Source organism: Rhagoletis zephyria, unplaced genomic scaffold, assembly GCF_001687245.7.
Source record: "Rhagoletis zephyria isolate East Lansing unplaced genomic scaffold, Rhagoletis_zephyria_1.1 Rzeph_scaffold_02079, whole genome shotgun sequence".
Classification (NCBI taxonomy): Eukaryota; Metazoa; Arthropoda; class Insecta; order Diptera; family Tephritidae; genus Rhagoletis; species Rhagoletis zephyria.
In genome coordinates, this window is record NW_016159163.1 from 11,918 (window position 1) to 32,169 (window position 20,252).

Genomic DNA, 20,252 nt, shown 5'->3' on the forward strand with positions numbered 1-20,252 from the left:
TTTATACTGATGAAGGTCAAATTCACTTACTCCTCGATTTGTAAAAAAAACTCTGCTCTTAGTACTAAGGAGTTTAATGCCAGTGATGGGTACATAAATACCACCACCCGTTCTGTGATCCCTCTGTGGCTCGTTTGTTTACCAACTTACGTACCTGGGATAAAAGTGGAGAAACCATTTTGTTCAGACTTGCGGTGCCGATTTCGTAACGATTTTATCTCAAATTTGAAGTCACTGGGGTAGGTCGCGACCTATCAATTCCTCGAATAGACGATCTTTAGTTCCAAAACCCAATTGGCCACAGCACTTGCGGTTCCATATTGTGTGATTATATAACTTGCGGCTTCTAAAGTGGGGGCACATAGCAAACATTTAGAGTCTATTATTTTTATATAGATAAAAACCCTTTTGACAGTTCTGAAATCGATAAAACTATTTACCTACCATATTTAAGATTATTTTATTATCCTCTTTCAAATCAAAATAAAATGCCAATTGAGTATTTTCGGTTTTTAAACTATATTGCGGAGTTTAGTTGGTTCGATTTCAAATTACCGTTAATTGCACTAAGTTAATTATTGTTTAAATAAGGAAATCAACACTGAATATTAAACATATGTATAATAATCGTACATTATATATCGATAGTGCATTGATTACAGTTTGCTAATAATTAAATTTTTAAATTTAAACAAATAGTGTCTACATAAAATTAGTTACTAAATAATTACGCATAAAATCCAGAATTACAATCCATAAAATACATTCCGCATTACTTCTCTTTATTTGGGTAGAATTGCATTAGTCAGCCTTGTGCATCCTGCGCCGTTTGTGGCTTCGCGCTTGCGCTCACCTTAACTCGCCTAATTTCTACATTCCCTCTGCATCCTTTGTCGCAACGTCTCTATATTGCCGCTCCCCTTTCGTTTCCACATCCAGCACAACATTGATGTCCTCCCCCTCTGACTGCCGCGAGTGCGTCGAGTGCGTCGTCGCCGCCGATGGTGTTGTTGAACGCGATGTTGGCGAATCGCCTCCTCCCCCATTGCCACTGCTGGCAACCAGTAACTTCGATTGCTGCGTTGCGTTGACATATTGTCGGGTGAAGTTGAGCGCAAGCATTGCCTCTGACAGCGTTGGATTCACCACCATTGAGCGAAAAGCGCTATGCTCACCGCCCATTAATAATGGAACTGATGCTGTGTGCGATGGAAATGCCACCGGTGTGTTGTTGGTGCCGGTGTGGTGAGGAAGCAGAGGTAATGGAGCTTTTGCTTCCGTCGTTAGATAAGTATTCATGTTCAGCAACGCCGAGTTGTGGGCGTACAGCGGTAGTGGTGGACACTGTGTTGTTGCGCCGGGTGTCTGTGCCGTTGCTTGATCGCCTACTCGGCCTTGTTGGCTTGCTGTAGGGATGATAGCGTTCGCTGCTTTGTGTGTGTAATCCAGAGTTTGTGGTGAATGCTGGTGATTGGCGAGGCCCATCGGAAGCGCGCTCAGTGTTGGGTAATAAGCGCTCGGTATATTTGATTTGCCGTTGTTGTCGTTGTAGCAATATCTTGCCATCGCCGCCGTCGTCGCAGCATCGTATTTGTCCGCTGGTGAGAGTGATCGTTGCTGCATCGTCGCACTGGTGGCCTGCGGTGAACTGGAACTTCGCTGCTTCAGCTGAGTCACCCGTTGATGCCGACGCCATTTCGCTCGTCTGTTGGAAAACCAAACCTAATTTTGATCAATACGAAGAATACAATTTGTTAGTTGGTAAAATGGTCTAGGACATATTTAACACTCGGTGGGTAGAAGAGGATTATCACGCTCAAAGCGGGAAGTGGGTTAAAACGGGGATATGAAGGTGATTTGAGAAATGGGCGAGCGAGCATAGATAATTTATGTGTAAATGAAAGAAACGGGACATTTATTTTTAGTAACAAAAGGTTTAGACATAAATTTTTGGGCAAAATGGGACCAAATTTTTTGGTCATCAAAATTCTGGGCATAAACTTTTGGTCACTTAAAAACTCGAAGTTTAAAAGATGCACATAAATTTTTGGTTAAAATGAGGCAAATCTAAACTCTAGTCATAAACTTTTAGTAACCTAAAAAACTGGACATACAGTTTTGGGGGAAATGGGGAAACATTTTTGTTAATTTAGAAGCGGAAGATATATTTTTGGCAATTAAAAAACTGGACATGAAAAACTAGTTATTAAAAATATGACATTAATTTTAGGTCATTGCAAAACTGGCAATGCTTTTGGAAATATATCTACATACACACATTTTTGGCAAATTAAAAATGTCATACATTTAAAAACTGGACATAAATTTATGGTCACCTAAAAAATGGACATAACTTTTTTTATGTTAAACTGGACGTAATATTTTGTAATTTAAAAAACGGGCCATCATATTTTGTCATAAAATACTAAATATATAAAATTCTGGTAATTTGAGGGCTAGTATAATTTTTGGCCGTGTAAAAAATGGACATAAATATATGGTCACCTAAAAACTGGACAAAAGCCTTAAGTCATATAAAAACTGGACAAAGTGGCAAAAGTCATTTAAAACTTTTACATAAATTTTTAACAATTTAAAAATATTGTTCGCTACAGAATTGACATACATTTTTGGTAAATTGAAAACTTTACATACGGTTTTAGCAGTTTAAAAAATGAGCATTAGTTTTTGCCAATATAAAAATTTTAACATAAATTTATGGTCACCTAAAAACTGGACAGAACTGGACATTTGGTTATGTAAAAACTTTTACAGTTTTGGTAGTTAAAAATCGGGCAAATATTTGTGGTCATCTAAAACTGGACATATTTATTTTTTTGAACAATTTAAAAGCTGTCATAATTTTTGATAATTTAAAAACTGGACATAAATTTTTGGTCATTTAAAAACGGCACAAAACATTTATACCGACAAGTGGATTTAATCTTCCGTCTTTTAGAGGTGGATAGAAATAATGGAAGTAAAAATATTACTTAGAATGATCATTGAATCAATAAAATTGAACGAAAAACTGAACTACAAGAACAACTCTAACCAAAATCTTAGTATTTCTTCAGCCAAAATTGACAACAGATTACGCTTGAGCTAGCGTCCTTAGAACTAAGTATATGTAAGTATGTATGTATGTAAATAGCTGTATTAGTTCCTAGCTCAGCCCACCTGTACTCTCGCCTCACTCAGCGTAGTGCGCGCTGCTAATTTTTCCCTTGTGCTCACGCATGGATAATGTGATTTTTCGAACTCCTTTTCCAATTCATCCAATTGTTCGGAGCTGAAAGTAGTGCGATTTCTGCGAAATTTCGGCTGATCGCTATCATCTGAGTCGGTGTCCTCACCCTCAATGTCTGCAAAAAAGACAAGATTAGTACGTAAGTATTGAAAATCTACGCAGCTTTGAAGCTAATCAAAAGAGTTCTATATATTAACTACCACTCACCTATCATTCGACTCGCATCTGGCGAACCCAAAGTCTCATGACTTCCCGAACTCGGTGATATTGCTGGTAACGAAATACCTGAGCTCGTTGGTGTTAAACTTCCGTGCGGTGTTAGGCTATGCGGCATACTGCCAGCATTTGTGGGCGCACCTGGCGCTCCCCAGAGATGATGTGGTGGTGGTGGTGGCAACGCCGCTGGCCATGTGGGGAAACCGGGATGTGTAGGATGCATATAAACATAGCTGGTAGCGCGCGCAAATTCGGCTGCTGCACGTTCGGCTGCACGATTGCGCAATATTCGATTGATGGAGGATACCGAAGGCGCTGTTGCGTTTGTGCAAACACCTGGAAGTCATAAAGTTTTAGGTGTTAAATTCATGAAGAAGGAACATTTTTCTATGGCATAATATGTAGAAAGCGAAGTTGCATTCCAGGAAAGGAACGCGAACTCGTTTTGGGGTAACTGGGACGTGGAAAGAAAGGTTCTATGAACATGGACGTATATCAAGGGTCTTCAACGGCCTTTGGGTTTGAAGGAAATCAGACAAAAAAGGATATATCAATTTTTCACGATTTCTAGATGAAGCGTGGCTGGTACACGGGTCTATTCAGAAAATCTTTATACAGAGTTCTACAATGATTGCCTTTCAAGCGTAAGACTTTGTATAAAAAGAGGACTTTATTCGTAAAATATGTTTACTCTTAAATTTACCTGAAAATAATTTGGATATACTTTCTGAGAGTGGGACAGCACTATGGACTCTAGACTCCGATACTGGTGCTCCGATTCTTGTAAGGGCGTGCAAGTAATAGTTAATAGACTCAGCTTCTCGACACAGCCCACTCTCATTTATGGCAACGAAACGGCAGACGAGCCTAAGGAAATCCATTTACTGCATGCGGAAAATCCTCGGCCCGAGTATCACGTGCCTTAGTTTTCGCGCAGCGTTGATGATATAATTATAGTAAAGCTAATAGTAACTACATGAGAACTATCTGCGACCCCAAATATTAACTACGAAATGGTGAGACAGTCTCTCGGTAAGCTTCAACGTCTGGCATGTGGTTGCCTTACAATATGAATACCGTAATATACGACGGCGTTGAAGGAAATTCTCAAATAGGTTCCAGCTATGCAATTGAGTAGGAATTATTGCTAATTTTTTTTTGTACGTGAAGGAGGTCGAAAATTCTTGTTGCATCATTGCAAAGCTGTCGTCAAAGCACTGGCTTCCAAAGCTCCCAGATTTTCTTCCATTGGGATTCTAGGAGATCGATGGGAGCAGGTTCGCTAACAAATAGTATTGTCTCACCAGATACTGTGCGCTACGCAGAGCCTATGCGGTGAAGTCGGGAGATTATCTTTCACCCGTTACTTTTCTGTGGTGTCTCTATCCAAATCTGCGCCCTGCACGGTAAAATATTCAAAGCTGTAGACATTGAAAGCTTTATTTTACGACGTTCTGGATTTGTAGCCGATTCATTAGCCTGGGGTCAAGGCTTATTCCTACGTAATTTATTATTCTTTGCGTTTTTAAGGTAACGGCGGTTGTCTTCATGCTCCCTTCTAATGGGATAGGCTGCTTTGTTAAAAGGAGGACCTCGGTTTTCTCGCTTGTGCTCTTATCATAATCTGATGCAATTTCCGCCGTGCTTTTTCTGTGGCAATTGCGTAGCCCACTATATGCATATGCGTCATCATGAATCTCGAGGTATGGTATTATTCATAGTTTACATTTAAAAAGTTGGGCAAAGAATGGAGCCTTGTGCTGCACCCCACGTGATCATTATACATTGGAATCTATCGGTAGTACAGCAACTCTCGACTTTCTGGATGGCTTCTGACCCTGAGTCTAAGGTACGTGGGTATCTTGTACACTTCTTCTATGTAAATAGTGCATATAAATATCACGTTTTCCCATTTTGCACTGTTTAAGCGTTGCGAACATCTAAGGTTGCCAGCAGGATTAGCTTTTTGTCTTGGTATGTAGTTTTTACTGTTGTTATGACGTGTTTTATTGCTGCAATTATTGATCTCCCGGGTCTTAAATCGTACTGTCTTGAGAAGAGTCCGCTGCCGGTGACAATAGCCGGTTCTATTCTCGGCCCTTCTAAAATTTTCCCAGCTGTGTCCAGCATACCAAGTGGCCGATACGCTGATGGCGAATCAGGGTTTCCTTTCCCTTTGCTAAATAGGACGAACTGCTGGCCTTTCCAAGTTTCTGGTAATATTCCGCTTTTGAGCCAGGCGTTCTGTGGCGATTATTTTTAAGACTTCTGCTGGAATTTGGTCTGGGCGTGATGCTTTTTTGTACTTTAATTTGTAAGTGGAAGACTTTAGCTCTTCTGCCGTAAATTGTGATGTCTCCGGAGAAGCGATTGTGGACTCCATTTCTTCAGTTCTTGCCTCATGTGTGGGGAGTAGTGTGCTAACTATGTGGCCCAATTTTTTGAGCGCTTCGTATTGATGATTGTACTCTCGCCCGAGTTTTCTCACTACCACTTTATAGCCAAGACCCAAGGCATTTATGTTTATGTCGTCTTGTAGTTCTTCCCACTTTTTTTTTGTGTGTTGGCCTCGATCGCTCCCTTGAGTTCTTTTCTAGATTATTGGTACAATTGTGCCCCTTCCGTTGCCTTGTTTCTGCGCCTAGCTCTGGTTTAAGATCGTCTCAGGTGGTGGCACGTGCCTGTGAGTTGAGCTATGTTTTCCATCTACCAGTATGCGGGTCTTTTGTATGGGTTGGCTCCAGTCTTTTCTGGCACCAGGACCAAACACAATCAAAAAAGAAGAGCTCAAAAAGGAGTTGCTAACATTAACGTCCAGTTTCTCAATGTCTGGTTAACACTAACTGCAGGTAAAACATCGTTTTCGCCATGATCGACTCCATAACATATAACGATGTTTCAACTGTAGTTAGTGTTAACCAGAAATTGAGAAACTGGCCCTAAGAGAACTGCTCTATGGTCTAGCCGGACTACGGAAAGTAAAGACCTTAAGAGTGGGATAAAGACTTGGGATATAGTAATCTCCCAGTGGAGAAACCGAGAACCGCAGATTAAGGGGTCAACTGCATAAATTACACATTTGGTCCGCTGTCCTCTGTCGCTTTTGTGTCTTTGTCCCTTCTTGTCCACTGCGGTGTCACCTACCCTCAAAAGCTCTTCTGAGCCGTTTGGGGACTTAAGGTATAGAAGAAGCATTGTGAAGACCAGAAGGCAATGTAGTGCGCGCCTCATAATAATATCTAGCAGTTGAACTTTCTGTTGCTGAAATACTGGCAAAACTTAAATTTTATTACAGGAAGTAAGAAAAGTAGTAGCTGTTGTTGTTACGTTTAATTGCAATTGACATTTCGAGATGTGTATGCAACTACACGCTTCAACGCAGAGTCCAAATGCTTGTTTAATTACAAACAAACAGAAGGAGAACATCGAGCAAGGAGAAGGATAAGATGGAGACTTACATACGACTACTACCAGCAGCAGAAGTAATGTAGCGCTTCCGAGCAACTACATCGAGGCCACGACGATGAGACAACAATTTGATGTGAGCGATCGCTATCAAAACCAATTTGAATGCAGTGACTGACTAAATGTCAGGTACGACGAAGACTGTGCGCATATACGCATACGCATGCGCAGAATCAACTAAAAGAGGTAGGGGCTGCAAGCATGAATGAAGAAAACTTTGCAATTGCTTGCGATGATCTTTACAGTAGAGTCATTGATGTTGCTGCTGCTTAACTGCTTGTTGTTTTTGCTGTTGTCGCACGTTGACCGCGACTGTGACAGCTGTGGAAGGAATCAATAGCAGATACTACGCAACGGAAAAAAAAAGAAAACTGAAATCGAAAAGTAAGCAGCGAATATTGGCTCCCTCATTTACATATCAATCTTAGCGTGGCGGGAACGCGTGTCTCCGCTGAGGTCGCCGTATTTCAGAATATTACCCTACAAGTACGCTCTGAGCGCGCTGCCGCTATTGCAACCGCGCCGCCTGATTACGACGCTATGGCGTCCGGATGCTAATAAATTAGACTATCGATAAATCTGCAGAGTGCAACAATACATTACATTTTGTGCATTTTCTGTGTGTGCGTGTGTCCTAAGTACATACTTAATGTGAAAAGGGAAATGTGAAGGAAGCATTTATTGGGTTGTTTGCGGTGGTGGCGCACAGTCCATAAATACATCAGAAGCTATGGTCGACCACCACCAGCGGTTGGCGCGGCATGGCACAGGCGTAAGAAGGTGAATGGACAACTGCGCGCCTTGGCCGCCGCCTGTGAGTGCGTAATTCAGCAAAAGCTTATGCGTTGCAGCGCTCATGTGCGCCGGTGCGGCAGCGTCTGTGTGGCACTGCTTCGCAATCGCGATTCATTCGCAATTTGTTTGGCCAATCATTTTGGTCGCACAACTCTTCTTCTGGGGGGCTGACGGCGTCACTTAATGAGGCAAACAACCATCAACGTCATCGTCATCGACCGGGCAGTTCAACGCCAAGCTAAAGCAAGTCGGTCAATAGACTCTGGAGGGTACAGCGGCGGGCAAGCAAGTAGGCAGGCAGGCATTTATTCAGTCAGTCATTGACTGTGCAGTGAGCAGCCACCAAGAAGATTTGTGTCTTGTAAACGTGTATGTAAACATGTGTTTAAATATTTGTAAAGGTGTGTATGTTCCATATTTTTTTTTTTTGCTTGTGTACTCACCTTCCGATATCAGCCTTTCGCGTATTTCCCACGCAAATATTGTCGGATTATCGTGTTTGTATTGCTCGATTTTTGAAACGACAGCGGGTGTAGCTACTTTCGGCTTTGATCCGCCGATTAGGCCAGGTGGCCTCAATGTACCTGCAATTAATGAAATTGAATCGATATGAACATGAATAATCACACAATGCAGATCGATAGTATTAAGGGTAAGCAGCGTGAATTTGCGTATAAAGGCGTGGTAAACACATATGTATAAGAAATATTTAAATATTTTATAATGGGAAATAAATTATTATCGTAGGCACTATCGCGTTGCCATAAAAGCTGCTTAAGGGCACATCAAGTGCTGCAGAACTGAAATGTTACTAATTAAAGGCACAGTGATAGGCATCTGACATGCTGAGTTGAAATTAGTTGCATCTCTGGAGAGGTATTCACGTAAACTGTATATATATATATTTATTTTTGGATTTACGCAAATTTGTACACAATGATTTACGTAAGTTAACTGGTAAATCAGAACCACATGGTTTCTCAGACCAGTTTGAAAAAAGGTCCATACATCACAAAAGAGCAAGATGGATGGAACCAAGGACACCGATCCAATCACAATGCCTACAGTTTCTTTACGGACGGATCTAAAATGAATGAAGGAGTGGAAGCTGCTGTATTTTGTCCGGCGCTTGGAATTGAATAGCCATATAAACTGCCGGACTAGGTTTGGTTAGGTTGGATGGCTCTCCTATGAGGACACACTTATGTAGATTCGGGGTCCTTTGTGATACCGCATGAGATTTGCATTTATCCTCGTACCCCCCCAGTGCAGTGCATAGGCTTCCAACATCCACCGCTTTGAGGTCATTGATAACTTTGAAGATATAACTGCCAAGAGCGTTTGCTTTCCGTTTTGATAGAGCCGTGCTGTGGCAGATAAGACTTTGTATGGTTTATTCTTCATATTCATCCTTGACGCTTTTGCAGTAGTCGTTTCAGGGTGCGCACCGACTAACTGCATGTAATCCAATCGGTCAATATCCGGTGAGAACTCCAGTTACTATGCGAATGTCTTACCTCGTTAGATTAAGTAGCGACTTAGTAGGTTGAGTGTCTATGGCTGGTCAGAGTGTTTTGGAAATATGACAGGCCGGTTCCATTTGCAATCTTTCATTGGCAATTTCTATGTCACTGGCATGTTTTGAAAAGTGATGCCAAGAGTTTCCCATATATCTATATCAGGCACTGTCGTTCCAATACGAGCGAGTTCGTCAGCTTTGCAATTTCCCTGAATGTCTCAATATCCAGGTACCCAAACAATGTGTGTGCGGAATGTCTCAGCTATCTCAGCCATCTACATTTTTCCAAGGGATTTCATAGCCGCCTGGCTGTCAGTGAAAATGTGGATATCATGTCTAGAAATCATATCACACTGTACCACTGATGTGGCCTTTGACAAAGTCATCAGTCCCGCCTGATAAACACTATAGTATTCAGAGAGGCGAGGTCTGAACGATATACCTAATTGTTCAGAATAAACCCCACCGCCAACTATTTTTCGAATTGTGATCCATCCGTTTAAAATAGGATTGATCCTCTTTCCCTGTCTGTATCTAATGACCATTCCTCCCTTGAGGTAAGACGGGTCATGAACTTGGTCTTGGAAGTGCGTGTGGGTGGGATGTATCGGTTGTAGGAAACTCAGTAAGGTAATTCAAGATTTTACAGTGACCGATTTGTGGATGCATCCATTTCTGGCGGTTACAGCGCCAATGAAGAAGAAGGGATAAATCATTCAATCTAGATATATTTTGGAAAAAGGGTNACAGTGACCGATTTGTGGATGCATCCATTTCTGGCGGTTACAGCGCCAATAAAGAAGAAGGGATAAATCATTCAATCTAGATATATTTTGGAAAAAGGGTTGCCAACTATCAACAAATCACAATAAATATAAAATGATTTTGTTTTTAAAGATTCTAAAGAGAAACCATTTTGAAGATGCTTAACTCAGACAAAGTTTAAAATAGGGTTGCCCTTTTTCTAATTTTTATTTTAATTTAATTCGAAAAACAGAGGTTTTCCAACTATGTACAGGTTATTATCAAAAAAGTAAAAGATTTATTCTTGATATATTTTTGAGAAAGGTTGCCAACTTTATACAAATTATAACTAAACGAGTAAAATGTTTTTCAAAGATTCTAAACCAAAAGAGATTTAAAGTTCCACAACCCGACAAAGTTTAAAGTAGGATTACGTTTTTTTTTATTTTTGTTTTAATTTATTTAGAAAAGCGGAGGGTTTCCAACTATCTAAAGATTATAATGAAAGAAAGATAATATGTAATCTAGATATATTTTTTAAGTAGGGTTGCTAACTACCTGCCAATTAAAACTAAACAAATGCAATTTTTTTTTTTTTCGATGTTTTATACTTAAAGCAATTTCAAGTTGCTTAACCCAGACAAAGTTTAAAGTAGGGTTGCCAACTTTCTTTTATTTAATTAGAAAATCGGAGGGGTTTCAATTATCTAAAAAGCATATTTAAAGAAATAAAAGATTTAAATTAGATATATGTACAAATTATAATTAAAGAATTAAAATGTTTTTGTTTTAAACTAAAAGCATTCTAAAGCTGCTTAACTCAGACAAAGTGTAAAGTCATTTTAGCTCTACAGCGCAAGTCATTGCAAATAAAAAATGCCACAGATTTTTAATTTCCTTTCGCTTTTGACATTGGCATTGCCGCCAGTTATTGCCACACGGTGCTTCTGTAAAGGGTATGTTTTTTTTTTTTTGAATTTATTGACCTTCGCCAATTAATTTATTGCCTGCAGCATAGCGGTGACCTTTCTGCGCTTTTGAAGCACGATTTGTTGTTTTGTAATGCAAATCACTTTGGCACAGTAGAACAATAATGAAACGAATACTAATTTACCCACATTTAATTGTTATTTTTATTTTAATGTTTTTTTTTGTTTTTGTTATTTTTCGCCACTGTTGCTGTTGCTGCAGCAGACGCGTTTATGCAATGCCATCACTAGAAATCCCATTACCAACCAATATGCCACTCGCTTTTTTCACATATTTATTTTTGGATTTACGCAATTTTTTTTCAAAAATTATTGTTTGTCAACTGTTTTCAAATAATTTGCACAAACAACGAGCTCCTTACCAATTTAGTTAGTCACACATTTCATGTATTTCAATGATATATTTGAATAGTTATTAACAATTTGTTTGCTAAAGCTGGCTTTGCCGCCGACGCCATTGCCGCCAAAGCAACAATGGGACAAAGTTCCGCCGCTTGAGCGCTTTAACAAACAAGAGGGGGAAAAAACAGCAAAAGTAGGATGAAGCTACTACTAAAAAGAAACTGTAACAGCTCTAAATGAGCGATCACAAGCTCCAGCAACAGCAGCGGCAAGTCGTGGTAGGCGGCAACAAGCAGCGGGGCGTGCTGTAGTATCGACAAGTGTAGCCGCTGTGCGCTTTTTGTTTACCTGCTCATCCGCTGACTTTAGGTCTGTCCGCTAGCTCCTCTATCTAGTTAAATGATAACTCATCGGAAGCTGCTGACAGCCGATTATTTGTCTTTCAAATTATAGTATACTTACGTAAAAAACAACAACAACTCCAAAGCTAGTGAAGTTGTATCGAAAAAAAGCCAAAGTGTAAACATTGTCATTATAATAGTCGCAATAGTCGTAATTGCAATATGCAAATGCGTACAACAACAACAGCAAAGCACACCGACAAATGTGTTGAAAGTGCACAGACAGACAAATCGCCGCCGGAAGTTCTGTTTCGCACTAAATGCAAGTACAAAGTCGGTATGCATAAATAGCTACGGTCATTCGTTTGCTGGCTATAATATCTACGTGCATACATACATACATACATATCTGCTTATGAGTTTTAATCAGCAAAACATCTGGCTAGAGCAGAAAAAATAGCAAATAATTACGTGCATGACTACGGGCATTCTCATTCAGTCGCTCGATCGCCGCTCATTCAACGCTCACACATTCGTTACATTCATTCATTAATTCAAATTGCAAACAAGCATAGTACAAACTTGCGGCTACATAGTATTGCAACTGTTTTGTGGCGTGAGGTAGCAGCTGGTAATTAAAGTCAACAATTAGAAATCAGATTAAGCGATTAAAATTATGTGAAATATATGTAGGCTTATACATACGTGTATGCTGCTGCGTATTCACGCTGCGAAAAGGAATTGGAAACTTTCTGTAAGGGAATATTCACTGGCTGATTGTGTATAATTTGCAATCACATTTTTTTTTGTACATGCCTACATACACACACACATACATACATATATGTATATTGTGCAATGCTCTGAAGTCAATTAAAATTAGTATAGATATCTATGCATTTGAATGCGTTATTGTCTGCCGGTCGTTTTAGTATTTAACAAAATCAGATATCTACTACTGATACTATTCATTTGTAATTGACACGAACAATAGGCAGTGCTTGATTTTTCCACGGGTTTTTGTATGGTTGCACAAAGTCTGTAGTTAGTTTTCCTAAATACGGCTGTTAGTCGGACGTACAATACTCAAAAGAGATACATACTTAAGAACAGATGTGATTGTGATGATGCTTTCTCAAAACCATCCAAACATTCAGATTGGTGTTGATCATGGTCCAATTCGGAGAAAGTAGAACTTGTTCTCGTTACGAGAAGATACAAGACGCCGCTACTGACTCATATTTGTATACAGATGGTTCCAAGCTTAACAAAAGAGTGGGTAGCGCGATTTACTCTGACTAGCTCGCGCTAAACCTCAGTTTTTGCTTACAGAACCATTGCAGCGTCTTTCAAGCAGAGCTAAACGTCATAATGGAGGCGGCGCGGTGGCTCATAACCTCCGTCCCTCCAGGACGCTATCTATTCTGACAGCCCGGCTGCTATCAAATCTCTCAAATCTAACGGAACAACGTCCAAAGTGGCTGTAGAATGCAGGAAAACTCTCAACCTGCTGCGATAAAAATGGTCCTTTACTGTTGTATAGGTCCCTAGACATGGGAGAATTTCGGAAAACTGCCTAGCCGACAAGCTTGCAAGGAGGGAGATGGACATTTCTTAAGTCAATTCTGCTCAGGGTGCGGGCATACCTCTAACCCCCTGCAAACACAGACTAAAGGCTGAACTCATCGGGGAGGTTAATACCAGGTGGACTGTGGAAACCACCTGCCATACACCCAGCAGGCAAATTTGGTCAAAGATTGATGTAAGGCCATCCTTGGCTCTTACTCGACTGGACCGCTCCTCTCTCAGATTAGTAGTCGGGGTAATCACCAGATATTGCCTGATGGGCACACACGGTTGCAGGGGCGAGGAGGAGGTGGAGATCATCAAACACTATCTCTGACATTGTTCCGCCCTAGTCAATATGCGCAACAAGTACTTTCTAGCTTGTTTAGCCGAATTGAACTCGGCGAACGTCCTCGAATTTTTGTGCTATATAAAACGCTCTCGGTGGTACAATTACTAAGGGAGTCAAAGAAACAACTGTCTTGTGGCCAGTGTTATCATAACCGGCTTTTCCAGCCGACGTGCGGCCACTCTAACCTAACCTAACCTATGCTTTACGAATAAAGCGAAAGTCATTCTCGACAGAAAGCTGGAGGGAGAACATAGGCCAGCGTTATGATAAGGTATCTGTGGCCCTGTATTTGCGCAAGAGGATCATTGGTAAGAAATAGGGTTTGAGCCCGAGTATATGCCGCTGGTTTTATACTGCGGTGGTTAGATCAATTCTCGTACATATATGGAATTATAGTATGGTGGCCTGCCAAGGTCTCTAATATTAATCTACTTAGCAAAGTACAGAGGACTAGTATGATCTGCATCAAAGAAGCAATCCGGACAGCGCCAAATGATGATTTAAATGTTTTGTTTTTTTCTTCTACCGCTAGATCTAGTGAGTCAGCAAATGGCATATCTTGTTGCACTTTGGTTTGGTTGGGAATTGGGATTGCAGGGTCACTTCTGTATTCTGGAAAAATCCGGGTTATACATATCATTGTGTTGAAACTTTGGCTGCGGATAGAAACTTCCCGTGAAAATCCCAACCTGGGAGGAATTGGTAGAAAACTACTGCACTCCACCCGGTAGTATAGTAATTTTCAAAGATGGTTCGAAGATGAACGGAGCCATTCATTTCGGCTACCAGACTACTGTAGCGTCTTCCAGGCTGAGGTCTCAGCTATAATAGAGGCTATAAATGGACTTCGTAAAGAGATATTCATTTTGCGAAGTCTCCTGTGTGCACCGCCATCGCTGAGATTGGTTCCTCCTCTCCACCAGAGAATCTGCAAATTTCGGTTCTATAAAGGCCAAGCATAGTAGCCTCTTAGTGCTCCATATAATGAGCGTAGATTGAGCTTTTTTTTTTACTGAAGCAAAGAAACTTCATTGCTTGATGGTGTCCCTCTAAATTGTCTCAATGTCTAGCAATGGACGATTTTGCCCAGTTGTTAAGGTCCTTTTTGATTTCATTGCATTACAGACGAGTTTTTGATGAGAATATGTACTTATCCAGTGCTTTGAGAGCTGATTGACCATCCATAAATATGGAGGCCAAACGGTGACTGAGTTATGCACATTGTACAAGGGCCGAACGTGTATACTTTGTGAATCAGAGTTATGAAAAAAATAATAATTTTTTATCACTTCCAGCAAGGCGAAATTATACGAGGTGATGTTGGCAGAACAAAAACAAAAATTACGATAACAAATTATACCCACATTGACAATCAGTACAAAACAAGATTACAACAAACACATTATTTTGACAAAAGGTACCAATTCGCCGTGGAATCAGTGGCTCCGGTAACACCACCTTGTCTATACAACTATTGAACACGAAAGTAGCCTCTGTATGGTTGCTCGTAAGCTTAAGCTCGAGTACAGTCTACTCTTGGAGGAGGGGTGCTTTGATGTGTTTACTACATTTCAGTAGGACTCAACGTCAAAGCCTATTTCGCGAATTAAGCCTCTGAGCCAACTTCCCTTATATTACCTTTGTTTACATTCCAAGTCCTTTTTTAAGCTAACGCAATATTTTCCTCAAACTTCACTTACCTAGTAGCTTGGAGACCGCACCCTGTTGCGTCAGCATATGTTGAGCCAAATCATAGCCCCGCAAACCGAACCGAGAGAGTTCCAAAAGCGGTGCTGAGACATGAGAGCATTGAGCGTCGAATGAGGAGCAGGATGAGCGTTTGCGAAGATGCCACTTAAGCCCGAAGCGTTTGAGATGCCCGGCGAGCATGGCCGCGGGCGGAGCTGTAGGGAGGCCAACTGTAAAAAAAGAGCGAAAATAATGTAGAAAATTAGAAAGCTTTTGTGTGAAGTAAAAAAAATTAATAAAATTGCAGCTGTGATTAGAAAGACGAAGAAGAATAACAAAAATGTGTCACTGCGCATGCAATTTGCTAAAGTGTGTAGACCACCGCAAATGACGCGTTTTTGTTTTGTTTTTTGTAACTCGAAACAAAAGTTTAATTTGCTTTCGTTTGGAATTTAAACGAGGCATCACACAAAAATTCCGCACATTGCGCGCCAACACCAGCTCCAACAAATTTGTTCCGTTGCAGTGTCAACACAAGGCTTTTGAAGTTGTTGCAACACAGCAGCAAAACAAAAGAGGCAAGCAGCAAGTCGAAAAAGTGGTGGCGTTGTAGAGCGACGGCAAAGTGAAGACAGACAGCAGGCGATGCAAGCGGCTTAAAAACGGCAGGCGGCAGGCGGCAGGTAGGTAGCGCTCAGCCGTATACTTCGTAGAGGCTTTGACTAAAACAAGCAATACACGGCCGATAAAAACAACGTCAGCAAAAACAAAAATCGGACGCATCGCACAAAATAATCGAAACGTGATCATGGCTTGACGAGCCGCCAGCGTGTCATATATGGGCATAATAGAGTGCTGGCCATCAGCAGCTCGTCTCCATCATCACAGCACATCGTCGTCATCATAATCATCTCGGTCAACTGCTAATGTGCGCACGAGTCCCGGGTGGCAGCCGATAACACTGTTGCAGCCGCCACAGCTAGCACTTGGCTACTGTTTTTTTTTTTGTAGCTCCGCTCCAACTGTGAACGGCACATTTTCTGCAGATCATCAATGTTATCATCACCGCCGTCACAACAGTCCACAACCGTTCACAACCTGACCACCAGCCGCGGCGGCGTAGTCGTCATGTTTTCGGTGCTAATTTCATCACTTGCTTGGAATTTTAAGAATTCTTGACAAGTTCCAAATACCTACGGACTTCGTTCGATCAACTCATTGGCATTGTCCAACCAACTAAGCCGGCAATCATTCAGTGGAGGCTGGCAGTCAGCTAGGGCAACCCATATTGGCCGTGTAGCTCGTTCATCGTTCAACGTTCGTTGTGTTTGCTGTTCAGTTGCGAGTAATTTAGTAATTCCTGCGATGTAGAAGCTTTTATGTACAATTTGACATTTTATCTGATCGCAAGAACTGCTCACATTTTAACACTTTTTTGCCAATCCAATAGCAAAAAGTATGCCTTCTCGCTGGCGGCTGGCGGCTGCTGATAACTGTGTGCTTGCTGCCGCCATGCACTGTTGCATTGTTGGCTGGCTTGATTGCCGCATTTGTCGCATGAATGACCTGTGCAATGCAGTCGTTGGAAATTCTTCGACTTGACGCGTCTCAGTCGTCAAATCGTTTCGATTCGGTTATGGAAGATGAATGTGCTATGATGGAGATGGTAGCCTTATTCGCAAAAAATTAGTTTTGATTTTGGTTTGAATAAGCTTCGGAGAAAGGTTTTTATTTTTTCATAGTTTGGCTATGGAATTTGTTAATAAACTATGCCTAAGAGGACCTCATAATAATCTGTTTAGAGAAATTTGAGTGTTCTCAATAACATTGTCCCCCAGGAAAGCAATTTCACTACTTAAAAATCTGAGAATAAAGATGTAAAGAGGATCCGAGGGACTATTCTGACTAATAAGACACGGCTTAGGGCCCGCCAAATCGCTACCAGCGAAACAAGAATGCCTTCCCAATCAGGAAATAGGATTACGGATAAGCACCTGAAACATCCAGATTTTATATAGGGAACATGCCGTTATTCAACCGCTTCATATTCTCCAGAAATATGGGGGTGATATCAGATCAGATTTTACCAGCGCCCACGTTCGTGATTCTAAGGCTAAATTCCGAAAGTATAGCGAGGAGAAAAGGAGAAAAAAGAGAGAGACGGATATGATGTAAAGACTTGATACACTGAGGGGCACTGAAATAGATTTAAGGCAGACGCCGGTTTTTGTAATAATGCAAATGGAAAAGGCTGACTCGTTTGACGAAGAAGACCAAAAAGAACACGACCTTCCGCATGACCAAAGCAGGCCGGGCATGCAGCGGTATTGAAAGTTATTAATAGTGGATGGCGTAATGGAACCAAGACCGGCCTAGCTACGTCGTTCTGGGATTTTGTCTTCAGATTACCACACACTTTCCAACTAGAGAAGACTGGGAAGGCGGTTTACTGGCGGTTATTGATGATATTTCCATATACACCGATGGCTAAAGGATCGATGAAAGAGTCATCTCGGGTCTATACACCAAGGAACTGCAGATAGGGCAATCATTTTGCCTGCCTGATAACTGCATTGTCTCTCATGCGGTGATCTTTGCTATAGAGAAGGCGGCTTGTCTCATACGAAATAGCAGGTAACTGTCAAGGATCGTTACTAAATATGTTGACTGCCAGACAGCGTTGAAAACGTTAGGTTCCAAGGTAGTAAAGCCGAAATTTGTTCGAAAATGTCGTGCATCACTGGCTTCACTGAGTCATGTCCGCAGCTCTGTTTGCAAATTAGCAAAGCGGCTAACTCTATACTGCTACCGATGTCTTGTCTGCTAAGTGGGGTTGAAGACTACACCACAGCGACTTCGAGACTTCAAGACCCTTATTTCAAGGACTCAATAAGAGTTCTATTGACTCGACTCTCCAGACGTGGCGCCTCAAGCAATGGGGATCTCGGTTTTTCAATAGTTTGGGGGTGATAGTGGGAATGAAAGTATCGAAGCTCCACAGCATCATTCGAGATGGCACATGACTTAACAGCCACTATACTGAAAATATGGAATAACTTCTGTTAGAAGGATGTGTCTTCTCCGGACCCCATAGAAGGCATTCAGAATGGATAAGTCTGACTCCGAGTGAAAGTTTTAGTCATTCGTAGGCGCCTCCCTAACCTAGACTAAAAAAACTCTTAAACGAAGATTGTCCTGCAAGTATTTTTCCACTGAAAAATTCACTACACTGCAAATATGCATTTTGCCCTGGTTAAGAAGAACGCTCAATGAAACCGGCAATTTTATTTATGGCAACAGGTCACATGATTTATTTGCCAAATGAAAACTCGCCACTCTAATTTTAATCAGCTACTCACTGGTCAATTGGACAGCGCTGTAGTGGCTTATGCGCGGTGCGAAGACAAACATATATACAAGAATACATACGCATACACATGTAATCTTACCACGGCGCGTCGACTCTAATGTGTGGCAATGCAATGCATATTTCACACTTGGCACAATCAGCGCAGGCGCGCAGATTCAACAATGCATTTGTATGCCTGTATGTACATATGTATGTGTGTGAGTTAACGTTAAGTAGGCGTTCGCGCGCCATTATTACGCGCTGGCATTGCAATTTTATTTATTTGTTTTTATTATCTTTCCTTTTTTCGTGCTTGCCTAGCCAATTTGTTGCTGCAACGTGTTTGGTCAATTGTTGTTCACAAGTATTCCTTGATTTATGCCGCATGCGTACGTACGTAAGTGCGTTAGCAGCCGTCACAGCGAAGCGCTGCGCAACCCTGCTTAACAACCGGCAGACCGACCGACCGACCCACCGACCCACCAATCGAAGTGATTGCCTGGTTCCGCGTTGCTTAGCGGCCGCATCTTACATGGAGCGCCTCATCGACGAGCAAGCGAGTGCATATGGCATGAATGCCAAGTTCATGCGGTTGGCGGATGATTTATCCGCGTTTATGCGCAAGCGCGCACGCCTGCCTGTGAAAAATGAGTAGTTAGCCCGCGTCCGCGTTCGCGCGCACACTCACTCGACCGCTCAATGCGCGCTAGTGGAATGCTCATTTCAGTGAATCGGTAAATCGGCTTAAACGGCAACAACGCCGCGCATTCGTAATTGAAAGCGCTAAAAAAAAGCTGCCGCCGCAGCATCGCTGATCAGCTACGGTTGCTGTAATCGTTTCGCCAACTGACAAGCATACACGCATCCACCAGCTACTAACCAAACGCCAACAGAGCCACCAGTCATCGCATTCACATTCGCATTGCCATTGCAAAGTCTGTCGCACTGCTCACAAGTGATGATCGGCCCGGAATTCAATTGATAGTTTGATTTATTGCTACCGGTAATTTTNTAGTGGAATGCTCATTTCAGTGAATCGGTAAATCGGCTTAAACGGCAACAACGCCGCGCATTCGTAATTGAAAGCGCTAAAAAAAAGCTGCCGCCGCAGCATCGCTGATCAGCTACGGTTGCTGTAATCGTTTCGCCAACTGACAAGCATACACGCATCCACCAGCTACTAACCAAACGCCAACAGAGCCACCAGTCATCGCATTCACATTCGCATTGCCATTGCAAAGTCTGTCGCACTGCTCACAAGTGATGATCGGCCCGGAATTCAATTGATAGTTTGATTTATTGCTACCGGTAATTTTTTGGCTCGTCAGCCGGCGCACACACCGTTCCAGCAGCAGCGCGCAATCGAGTTAAGNACCAGTCATCGCATTCACATTCGCATTGCCATTGCAAAGTCTGTCGCACTGCTCACAAGTGATGATCGGCCCGGAATTCAATTGATAGTTTGATTTATTGCTACCGGTAATTTTTTGGCTCGTCAGCCGGCGCACACACCGTTCCAGCAGCAGCGCGCAATCGCGTTAAGCACAATCACAGAGTAACAAACACACATGCATCATAGTACATATACATACAGATATCCTCACAGTAGCGTAGCTGCAGTTAAAAAATGCAACA

General features: G+C 41.8%; 1 protein-coding gene across 3 annotated transcripts in view; it reads right to left on the reverse strand.

The window, feature by feature from the left end:
* Positions 1–509: 509 nt before the first annotated feature.
* The window catches only part of LOC108365962 (paired box protein Pax-6-like), a 31,657-nt gene continuing 11,914 nt past the window's right edge, over positions 510–20,252 (reverse strand). The window contains exons 2-6 of one of the 3 annotated variants that reach the window (XM_017620198.1): positions 15,280–15,498; positions 8,170–8,310; positions 3,458–3,802; positions 3,181–3,365; positions 510–1,722 (exon numbers count right to left, since the gene is read on the reverse strand). In XM_017620198.1, coding sequence (XP_017475687.1) covers positions 871–1,722; positions 3,181–3,365; positions 3,458–3,802; positions 8,170–8,310; positions 15,280–15,498 — 1,742 coding nt within the window. In that variant the 3' untranslated portion in view covers positions 510–870. The remainder of the gene's footprint in view (positions 1,723–3,180; positions 3,366–3,457; positions 3,803–8,169; positions 8,311–15,279; positions 15,499–20,252) is intronic. The other 2 variants (XM_017620200.1, XM_017620199.1) reach the window with 2 other exon arrangements.